The sequence below is a fragment of the Eschrichtius robustus genome, chromosome 21 (genome assembly GCF_028021215.1).
Source record: "Eschrichtius robustus isolate mEscRob2 chromosome 21, mEscRob2.pri, whole genome shotgun sequence".
Lineage (NCBI taxonomy): Eukaryota > Metazoa > Chordata > Mammalia > Artiodactyla > Eschrichtiidae > Eschrichtius > Eschrichtius robustus.
In genome coordinates, this window is record NC_090844.1 from 31244483 (window position 1) to 31256800 (window position 12318).

At 37.7% G+C, this 12318-nt stretch overlaps 1 protein-coding gene across 1 annotated transcript; it reads right to left on the reverse strand.

Moving 5' to 3' along the window:
- Positions 1-1011: 1011 nt before the first annotated feature.
- On the reverse strand, positions 1012-11476 carry LOC137755951 (disintegrin and metalloproteinase domain-containing protein 18-like). Its single transcript, XM_068532097.1, has 6 exons — positions 11422-11476; positions 10763-10839; positions 5100-5155; positions 2707-2785; positions 2272-2348; positions 1012-1216 (listed from the first exon to the last, which is right to left on the reverse strand). The coding sequence occupies exons 1-6, from the start codon at positions 11474-11476 to the stop codon at positions 1012-1014; spliced, it is 549 nt and encodes a 182-aa protein (XP_068388198.1).
- Positions 11477-12318: the final 842 nt, after the last annotated feature.

Here is a 12318-nt window from a genome sequence, read left to right on the forward strand (position 1 = left end):
AAAACAATAGTATGTTTTCAAAACCAGGATATTGACCTGGTACAGTGTGTATGTGTATATCTCTACATCATATTGTCATGTGTATGTTTATATAACCAGCACTGCGATCAAGATACAAAACTATTTTGTCACCACAAAGATTTCCCTTGTTGTACCTGTTTAAAGTCAGATGAGATTATACAGTCAGAGGAAGAGGAGGAAGAAAGAATGGAGAAAAATGAACAGAACCTGTTCTGTTCCTGTGGGGCACTTTCAAGCACACCAACATGCATATAATGGGAGTAACAGAAAGTGAGGGGATAGATAAAAGGGCAGAAAGGATCTTCAAAGAACTAATGGCCAAAAAGTTCCCAAATTTGATGAAAAAACATTAATTTAAACAACCAAGAAGCTTAATGAACTCCAAGTAGGATAAACTCAAAGGGAATCCACTCAAAGGCACATCATAAGAAAACTGTCATAAGGCAAAGACAGAGGCTCTTGAAAGAATCAACAAAGAAGGGACTCATCATGTACAAGAAATCCTCAATAAGATGAATAATATTTGATTCTTCATCAGAGACCATGGAGTCCAAAAGATGGTGAACTGAAATATTCAAAGTGATGAAAGAAAGAACTCTATATTCAGCCTACAAGTAAATTAAGAGTTTACTAATATACAAATGATTAAGTATTCTAGAAAGATATGTCCCAGTAGTATATAAAGCTATATGTCAAAATATTAAAAGTAATTTTACCAGGGTAGTTGTAACTATTCTTCCTATATTTCTAAATTTTATTCAGTAACATGCATTTTTGTTGGAATAAAAATGGAAAACAAGAAATATTACATAATACATCATACAACAAGCTTGACACACATTACTGCATATTTCCATGTATTTTAGATGGAATATGGATGTTTCATTTACTGCTGTAGAAAAAAGATACCAAATTTTATATTACTTCTCAACAGCTAAGTAGTTCCTTTTCAGGATTAACACAATTCTACAGAAGTAATTTTATATTGCATCATAACATCCGAATTGTCTCAGTTACCTGTGAGTTTAAATGGATTTTATAGGGCTGGTCTTTCTGCCAAATATTGCTGTAATTTTCTGCTAACATTGGCATATCTGGATTGTCATTTTTCACTTGATAAATTATGTGCTCGAATCTTGCTGAAGATTCCAATGGCTCAATTCCATAGCTGATATTTTCAAACTGAAGAAATCCCCTGAATATTTAGAAAGCAGTGATATAAAAATCCTGCATATGATCCCATCAGACCTATAATCCAAAGTGTTGTAAGAAATGAGAAACCATAGTGAGGTATATGTATTAAACCCACTCTCTTTCCCTGCCTTTTTTCAGCTACCATTAGTAACTGAGTAACCACATCTGCGTCAGTTTTTCTCATGTATTAAAAAACTAAATATACTGAAAAGTATTTTGTATTTTCTGTATAGGAGTCACATTCATTCAAGATGTATTAATTAAGGCCAAGTATTTGCTGGGAACCAAGACATTTGTTGAGAATTCCAAGAATAAAAAGTTCCTATTCTTACAGAGGTTAGAATAAGGGAAAATGGATATATAGAGTGGAGATCTAAAAAGATTAATACGCAGGAAAACCACATTCAGAGAATGTCAGTTTTCTGAGTTGATATGAGTAAATTCTGGAAATCAGGCAACCAAAAGCAAAAGGAAGTTAGGAAGAGTTTTTTGCTCTGCTCTGGACCTGTCTTCATCTGATAAACTCACCACCTTCTTCCTGCCACTGTCAATGACGAAAATCACTTATCCCTGCCCTTTTACCTCTGAGGTACCTTCTCAATTAGTCATTTTACGTCTGATACCAAGTACACCTAAACTGAGAGCATACAATATGTGCTTAGTTAAGTAACTAATTAATGTCATTTTCCATAACTGTTCCAGATAACTGATAGATAATACAACAATAACATCTAGGGAGATGTTCTAAAGGATTTGGGTGGGGGGAGGTGTTTGTTTTGTTTTGTTTTGTTTTGTTTTACTGCATCTATCTCTTTCTGCTCAATATCTTGAAAATATCTCCAGTCAGGATTCCCTTGAGTGATTTCATTTCAATTGGCAAGACTAAGGTCCATTTATTAATATTAATATTATTAATAAAAGTAAGGTCATCATGAAGAAAACGTTCAGATTTGAATTATCCTTAAATATCCCAGATTTGTGTTTTGCAGCCACTAAGTTTCATTTTAAAGTATATCCTAAGTTTTCATGTATAAATAGCCTCTAAAATGCTATTACCTAAGTCCAGAACAGATGCTGAGTGTCACGACTGAATTTGGAAAATCTGCAACGTATCCTTGGTAATGGCAATGCATCTGAAAAACAGTACAGAGTGGCAAATAAATAAATTATTTATGCATAAAAGTGTATTGGCAAACATAAATATTCAAAACATTAAACAGTTGAAAATAATAAGATTGTGTATCATACAGATTTATTAAAATTGATTTTCAAGGAAAATAAGTATTTGACAACTCTCTTTACTTTGTACCACCTAGGTGCCCATGAGTGTTCTCTAGGTCTGGATTTCATCTCTATCATACATGGAATGTGGAATAAAATTGTATGAAACTGCCAACATGGAACAAACATATCCCAATGGTAATGGTAATAATATGTCCACTTCAATAAGGAAACGTGTGATAATAAATGTCTAAGACACCTGGGTCTTACCTTAAAATACGAAGACTCAGAATGCAAAGATCCAATTTTGTTATATGTATAAACCAGAAAGTTCTGGGATATGAATGAGCTAAGAAAAACAAAAATAAAAAACTGGTTGAATCATGAATTTATTATGAACATAAACATTAAAATAATAAAAATAACAGTGAAATATATGATTCGTATAATAATATTCCTTAACTAGAGTAATTTTAGCATGCCATAACAGTGTAAATTCATAGAACTAGTGTCTCAGAGAGTTTAGGATTTCTTAACACTGGAATAGACTTTGAATCCTCCATATCAGATATTCATGTGTGTGCCTGCCTATGTCTCCATTCAACAAGATTTACTGATTGTCAATGATCTGACAGATCCTCTTCGAGGCACGGGGATACAGCAGTAAACAAAAGAGAAAACCACGGGTCTTCACGGCAGTGAGAGACACATAGGCTAGTACGTTAGGTGATGATAAATAAGGCCCAGGGTGGCAGGAGGTTGGTTGCAAATGTAGACAGGATGGCATGGAAAGGCTCACTGAACTGATTAGTAAAGACCTGAAAACAAGCCACTTGGATTTGCACAGAAATGTTATTCCGGACAAAGCAAGGAGAAAATGCCAAGACACTGAGGCAGAGATATGTTTTGTGTTTACAAAGAATATCTGTGGGCAGTGCCTGCGGTGAAGCGTGGAGTGAAGACAAGAGCCCACAGTAAGAGATGGTGTCACCGAGATGAGAAGCCATTGGAAGAGTCTGAGCAGATGAGGACGGGTCAGACCAGCATTTTAATAGAATCAGACTGAATGCTGTGTTGAGAACCATCTGTAGGACAAATAAGCAGAAACAGAGAGATCAGCTAGGTTATTACAGTCATCCAGGCAAGACATGACGGTGGCTTGAGCTAGGATTGCAGCAATGGTGGAGGTCCCATTCTGGATGCATTTTGAAGGCAGATCGCATGGGATTTAATAATCCATTGGATGTGGGGGGAAAACAAAAGAAAAAAAAAAGATGTCAAGAATGACCCTAACATTTTTGTTCTGAGACACTGGAAGAGTAGAGGTGCCGTTTACCGAGATAATTGTGGGAAAGACAAATTTTGGAAAAGGATCAGAAGTACATTTTAGACACATTAAATATGAGAATTCTCATAACCTCTTGGTTATCAAATAAGTAGTCAAATAAATGAATATGGTGTTCATTGGAGAGGAATAAAGTAGAGATACAAGTTTGGGAGTAATCAATACATAAATGGTATTAAATCCATAGGAGTAGATGAAATAACTGGGTGATTGAGTATAGCTAGGGGAAAAAACAAACAAACAAGATTTAAGAATAGCACCATGGAGTACTCTAAGACTGAAGAGATGAGGAGGAATCTAGAAAACAAACAAACAAACAAAACAAAATCTGAGAAAGAGTGAGCACAGTGGTAAGAGTTAAACACAAGAGTCTGCGGTATCCTGGAAACCAAATGAAACTATCATATGGAGGAGACACTGCTCAGCTATACAAAATGCTGCTGATTGGTCAAGGAAAATGAAGAGTAAAAAATAACTGGCATTTAGAAACATGAGGATCTTGGATGATCTTATCAAAAAACACTTTTCATGGAATGGTAGCGACATTAAAGACCGACATGAGTTTAACGATCATGAATTACAAGAGAATAGTCGTGAATTAAGTGAGGACAATTTTCTCCAGGCTTGTTCAACTACAGAGATGCAGGCAGACAAAATGCACTTGTGATAAATATATATTTTCAAAGATGTAGGCAGAGAAGAGGCTGTTTGAGTCCATTTATATAAAATGTTGAGAAAACACAAATTAAGAGACAGGAAATAGATTGCTTGTTGCCTGGAGTAGTGGCTGATGACAGGGATTAATGGGTCTTAAGTGGGGAATGAAATGTTCTAAAACTGATTTATGGTTGATAATTGTAAATACTATATTAAAATCATTGAATTATACATTTGAGAGTTTTATGATTTTATATATATATATATAATTTACCAAATAAAGTTGTTAAAAATAAATACATATATAATTAATACCTCCATACAAAGTATGCCACTAGTTCAATTTTCCACCAATAACCATATGATATATACACATGTTCGATTTCACATCGGATATACTTGATACACAACTTGCAGTTCTTGGGTTCAGTGGCTTTATACTCTTATTTATACGTAACTTATTTCTTAATTTGAAAATAACAAGCTGGAATATACAAATGCAAAGTTCTCATAGACTTAATATTCAAGACCTAATGAATCCTAAACTGAAAAATTGACTAATTAAACAGCCTACATTTCACTGCATTCTTGAATTTAAATAGTGTACAAAAACATTTTTAAAAAAGTAAATTCTCAGCTTTAAGGGAAAATCATATCTTACTGTTTTCTGAGATGCAGAGTGTATGGTTTTTTATCAATTGTAATGATATAAGTCACCTAAAATAAAGCAAATAAAGACGATTTAGTAAATCAGAAATATATAAAGTAAAAGAGTATTTTTCACCCAAGTCGAAAAAGACTCACCCAATCCATTTTAAAAAAGAATATATTCTTCAGAATTTCTTGTTCTAAATAGTAAAAATTAAAAATTTTTCTAATAAATACAGGATGCGGGTGCTAAATTTACTGCAGGGATGGCTTTTGAAAAGAATAAATGAAAACGATATTTCGAAAAAAATATAATTGTACCATTTACTAATACTAGATTTTAATTGTTTATATTTAGAAAAAACATATATCATCCTTAGCCAAAATGAATGAGGCATGGCTATAGGCTTACATTCTACACCAAATATAATGAAACAATAGCAAGTTTCTAAATACATATATGCATACTAAGAAACACTGGAGCCACTTTGCACTGCTTCACACATAAACTGGGAGGAAAACAGACCTGAGAGAATGAAGCTGGCGAGGAACGCTGCAGCTCCAGCGCTACGAGCTCTGACGCTACAGGGACTAAGTTATAATGGTCCTCGTTACCTTGACGTGATGGCAGCCAGGAACAGGAAGTGTACACAGTACACAGTACAGCAGGTTGCTTTTATAAGATCATCAGGAGGGTGAGAAAGTGTCTAGCTAAATTGAATTTTATGTAATAGAACAACGTAGGCTTGAAATCCAACCTTTGCCATTTAACACAATGTGATCAACAGAGGTACGTCCATCCACTTGGCCATATCCTATTGGTTGGAAGGAAGTCACAGGTCTTTCCCACACTCATAGTTAGTGAGACAGGCTGGGACCTGGAACCCTTTGCTGCAGTGCAAAGGATACACCTGCATATCCTGTATCCGGATACACCTCTCCTGGAGCAACAAAATACAAAGAAACTGTATGGGACTAAAAATAACTGCATGCCAGACGTAGAGAATGGACTTGAGGATATGGGGAGGGGGAAGGGTAAGCTGGGACGAAGTGAGAGAGTGGCATGGACATATGTACACTACCTAATGTAAAATAGATAGCTAGTGGGAAGCAGCCGCATAGCACAGGGAGATCAGCTCAGTGCTCTGTGACCACCTAGAGGGGTGGGATAGGGAGGGTGGGAGGGAGACACAAGAGGGAGGAGATATGGGGATATATGTATACATATAGCTGATTCACTTTGTTATACAGCAGAAACTAACACACCACTGTAAAGCAATTATACTCCAATGAAGATGTTAAAAAAAAAAAAAAAAACTACGTGTATGCCTCAGTTGGGGCAAATTCCAGCTGCCACTTTTGAAGAGCCTGGAGCAAAAACAGGGTGTTGGGAGCAAAAGGGCAGTACTGAGCATGCACCCTGCACACACCACCACCTAAGGGGTGGGCAAAACACCTAAGCCACCCCTCTGGCCTGACCCCTGGACACACCCCTACCCTCACCTCATATAAGGAACAAGCTTGCCCCACCTCCGGGAGTAAGCAAGAAAGGGGACTTGCTGTTTGTTCTCCCTCCCCTTTGCTGCAGCAGGGGCCCCAGTAAAGCCTTGCCTGAATTTCTTGTCTGGCCTCTGATCAATTTCTATTGCTTGGGGAAGGCCAGGAACCCTGGTCCGTAACAATAGGTGGAGCTTATTCAATGGCATGAACACCAGATGGTAGGAATCACTTGGTTAAATTAGGGTCTGTCCAACACCATGGGCAAAGAACAACTGGGGAGCTGAGGAATAAAACCCACAGCTCACATAGTGCTGGGAGATATTCAAAGTCTGATCAACCAGAGGAGAAAAATGTCACTGAACACTCATGCCATCCACCAGAGACCACAGAAGGGTCAAATTTTAGTGTTAAGGAGAAACTAATCTTAGAGTAAGGGCCACTCTAAACATTCATCCTAAACACATTACAAGGCAGCATGAAATTGTCCATCTGATTCATAAGTAACTTAATTGCCTGCCAAAACAAAGTATAGCACATTTTAAAGGAAAACCACAAAATCAAGCAATCAAGCAAATAAAATTAGCAAGGTTAATCCAATCAAAAACAATTATACACAGGGATATGAAATCAGTCTGATGGCAGGATAAGAGGTTCCTGCCTTACCATCCTCCCACAGATACACCAAACATAAGCCTCACATGGATTGATGCCCTGTGAGAGAAATCCAGAAAGTAGCAGAGTGACTCCTCAACACTGGGTGACTGAGAAAGTACCCACTGTGAAAATGGGTAGGAAAGGCTGATACACACACTCACCATAAAACCCACCCCTGGCAAAGTGCTTACAATCAGGAGGGAACCCCCAACTCTCAGTATGCCCCTCAGAACCAAAAGATTTGGACCAGGCATCCAGCAGCACAACTTTTAAGGCTTCCACCCAAGGGACTGGCTTCCAAATAACTTAGTTCAGAGAGCCACTGGGACTTGCCATCCCTGATTCCTCAGACCCCCATTAAACAAAGATGCAGTTTTTAAATGTGTGCATGAGCACTCCCCATAGTTCCCCCCCCCACCCCCCGGGGTGCATCATAGGGGGAGCAGGCAAAAGCACCCAGCTCCTACTTTCTCCCTGGAAGGAGTTTGACTGCACACTTTTCCAGTTGCAGCTTGAGGGTCCAGCTTCTAATCAGACTACATGTGGGTGCTGATAGGGATCCTCCCAGGAGCCTGAAAGGGCCGATTGGCACTTCGCTTGACTACTCCCCCAGGCTCAATCCAACAATAAAACCAAGCCTCCAGTTTCTTCCTGAGAGGACCTTGTCTACACAACTAGAATCTCAACCTTTTTTTTAATTGAAGTATATTGATGTACAATATTATATGTTACAGGTGTACAATATAGTGATTCATAATTTTTAAAGGCTATACTCCATTTCTACTTATTATAACATATTGGCTATAGAACCTCAACTTTTAATGCTGCCACCTGAAGGTTTGGATCCCATACCACCTAGCTCTGAGACCTGATGGGGCTCAGCATTCACAGATTCCCCAGATTCATCTTAAGAGAAGATTTTTATAGAGAAGTGCAAGCACTTCCAAGGACTATCTCCCTGGGCTTAGGGCAGAGGGAACAGGAAAAGACACAAGGGTCCCAGCTTCTCTGTGTTAAGGGTTTGAGCGCATACTTCCTCAGCTGCTGTTTGAGGGTTGAGCTTCTAAATAGCTTGCACCAGGGAGCTGACAGGGTACATAAATAGTAGTCATCTGGGGACTTGAACAGATGTGAGGAAATTCCCTGTGCTTTCTCGCTCTGACTCATCCCAACTATAAAGCTAATTCTCCAGCTTCTCCCTCAATGAAATTTGTCCACACATCTAGTGCCCCACCTTACACAGCTGCCACTAGAGGAACTGGCTACGAAATCACCTAGTTATGGGAGCTCTCCTGGAGCAGAGAGAACAAAAGAGGCGAAAGAAGTAACATTATCTCTGCAGATGACATGATCTCATGTATAGAAAACCCTAAAGACTACATCAAAAAGCTATCAGAATTAATAAATGAATTCAGTAAAGTTTTAAGACACAAGATCAAAATACAAAAATCAGTTGTTTCTATATACTAACAATGAACTACCAGAAAGAAAATTAAGAAAACAATACCATTTACAATAACATCAAAAGACAAAACATTTAAGAACAAATTTAGCCAAGGAGATGAAAAACGTATACACTAAAAACTAAAAAACAATCATGAATAAAATTAGAGAAGACGCAGATAAATATATATTTCGTGTGTTTATGGACTGAAAGGATTAATTGTAAAATGTTCTGTACTACCTAAAGTAACCTACAGATTCAGTGCAATCCCTATCAAAATCCCAATGTCATTTTTCACAGAAATAGAGAAGACAATCCTAAAATGTATATGGAACCACAAAAGAACCTTAATAGCTTAAACAATCTTGAAAAGGAAGAGCAAAGCCAGAGACATCACACTTTGTGATTTCAAACAATATTACAAGGCTGTAGTAATCAAACAGTATCTTACCAACACAAAAACAGACACGTAGATGAATGGACCATAACAACATAACTTTATACATAAAGCAACTAGAAAAAGAAGAACAGAAACCCAAAGTCAGTAGAAGGAAATAAATCATAAAGATCAGAGCAGAAATAAATGAAATATAGGCTTAAAAAAAAAACAATAGAAAGATCAATGAAACTAAAAGCTTGTTCTTTGAAAAGATAAGCAAAACTGATCAACATGTAGACAGACTCATCAAGAAAAAAAGGGAGAGGGCCCAAGTCAATAAAATCAGAAATGAAAAAGAAGTTGCCACTGACACTACAGAAATACAAAGGACCATGAGAGTATTATAAACAACTATAAGCCAACAAAATGGACAACCTAGAAGAAATAGACAAATTCTTTGAAAGGTACAATCTCCCAAGACTGAACCAGGAAGAAATAGAAAATATGAACAGACCAATTACCAGTAGTGAAATATACAGAGATTTCAAAACACTTCATGTCCTGCATCATTGTGATAACTGAAGTAAACAACTTGAAGTTTAAAGTGATCATGCAATGACAATATACATACAAACAGACGTAAATCAGAAAAAAAAGAAAATAAACTTTTATGCACACAGTTTTTCAACAGAAAGTAGTTTATTTATAATGGAATCAGAGTCATAAAGTTTGGATTCCATGTCCTAAACTTATAACTTTGACTCCCTTAACTGAACATTTGTAATCCTCTTTCTCATATATATAAGAAAATATATGTAATATTTCAAAAGGTTAATGTGAGAATTAAATGAGAGTAGTATATGAAAATACTTCTCTAAAGGAAATTATTTTATTGTGATTTTCAAGTACAATTTCACATTTAATTTTTATTACAGTTATTCAGTAGTAGAAGAGAATCATGATAGGTTCCAATACTGTATGTCAAGATAGAGTTAACGGAGTCTTAATTTTTTTACTTACTCTTATTTCAAAAATTGTTCCTTCAAACTGAAAAAATTTTCTCAGGGTTTCTATATATTGACCACACCACTTTAACCACATGAAAATTTAAACCCCTGTATTGTGACTTCTAGTTTGTAATCTAAAACATTATAATTATGCCAATTTGAAGTATTTTAATCAAGAAAATATTCAAGTTGGAGTGTCTTCAATTTAATCAGTTTTTAACAGCAGGTACGCATTTTTCAACTTCTTTTTCCAGTTAATATTTATTTACTGACAATGTTTTCATCATAATCAGGCAAATGTGACATTTTTATTTTTCCTTTTCTTTTTTTTCTTTGGCCATTACTTCTAATAAGTCTGATGCTTCTGGGTCTAAATCTTGCTCAAGACCATTTTCTCTGTCACTTTAACAGTGGCCATTAATACTTTTTTTTCATAAATTTCATTGTCATGCTTATTTAATATTGATTTTTTTCTATCAGTATGATTCCTGAAAAGTGTTTACTATTTCTTGAAAATTGTGAAAAAACAGGTCAGAAGAGCCTGAGAGATGAAGAGAAGGGCACAGGAGTTAGCAATGAAAATATGTTGCTTTGCAAGTGAATACAAATCAGTAGGATCTGATTCAATACAAAGGTAAAGAAAAATCGTCTTAAACTTTTAAATTATAAAACTAATATCCTTGATCATTCACCTGCTTCTCTGAATCTTCACTCTCATTCGACCTCATCTTCTGTGGAACTGTGACATACAGGAACATTCCCTCAGAATCTGTAGAAAGAAAAATGGGATTTTTTGCAACAGTGCTGAGTGAAGCATGGGTTCTTAAGTTTGAGTCCATGGTGGGGTCCACAATTGTAAGTCAATTTATCTACACGTGTCTACCCTCCTTCTTGGTCCACAGATTTCAATAGATTTTCAATGGCACACTGAAAATGGCTAAGATACAAACAAGTCAACAAAAATTAGCCATTGCAGTTCTATAGGACCATCCTGTTCGTTTCCATAACCGCGTTGGGACCTGTTTCTCTCGGGTCTCTGAGGAATACATCCAGGGCAGTGGCGAACCTCGTATATCCTCTGGCCACAGAGTGGGTGAGCCAGAAAGACCCTCAGCTGCTGAGACACTGGACCCTTGATGCAGAGAGTGGACTCCTTGGCTAACATCTTCCTTCCCCTGCCCTGGTCGGGGGTGCGTGGCGTAAGGGTGGGGTGTGGGAGGAAAGCACCGGCAGGGAATCCGGGAAAGGGGCGGTAGGGGTCCCAGAGCTACAGGAATTGCTCCCCAGGAAGATCCCAGTCCTGCTCAGAAGCCAAAGGAGGGAGAAGAAAGTCGAGGCTCCGCGGTCTTACCCTGGAGGGCGTGCAGCCCTCCAAGCTCAGCAAGCAGTGCAAGGAGTACGAACATCGCTGGGCGGGGCGCTGGAAGCACGGCCAAGGTCAGAGACCGTTGGGCAGCCCTGAGGCTCGCGGGCAGCAGCACTCAGGGGTTCAGCGCGCTAGGCCCCTGGGCCCTGGGGGTGAGGACCAGGGCCTCGCAGTCGCTTTCAGCTGTGCGGGCTCATCCTTGGGCATCCTGAGTGGCTGGGCACTCGGGGCTGGGAGAAGAAACAGCAGACAAAAGCCTAAGTGTCTTCGCACAGCTGGTTTGTGGTGACTAAGTGTACGTCTTTTAAATGCTTCAGTAGGGATAAAGGGGCAAATAAGCATTATTTGCTTTTCTGCGGAAGTTTCTGGTAACTTCCTTTCTCCATGTTACAGTTTTCTCACAACGTTTATTTACTGTGGTGGAAGAGAAAGAGGAAAATAGGTATATTAACTATTTTTTACAAGAAATTTTCTACTTAAATCGTGTTACTGCCGACTTAATAATCTTTTAAAAAATATTTGCAAACAAAGAAAAATAAAGAATATTGAACTCGATCCTGGATAAGGAAATAAAAGGCACAATTCTTCAACTGTGTGCCTATTCTTACAATGTTAGATTATAATCTGTTGAGGAAAGGGAAAGAAAACTTTGAAATGTACCCTAAGTGTGTCTTGTTAACAGTTACTGTTAGAACCGTAAAAAGGAAGCTTTAGAAATGGGAAGGCCAGCAAGACAAACTCAGAGAGGGAAAGTGACACCACTGCAGAAGACAGAATATATAATTGTCTTTGAATTTTCTGACAAATATCTTAAGGTGCACATGCTCAAAACCTAACTCAGCTTCTGCCTGCCACTCACCCACACCTTCCTTTATCCCAGGA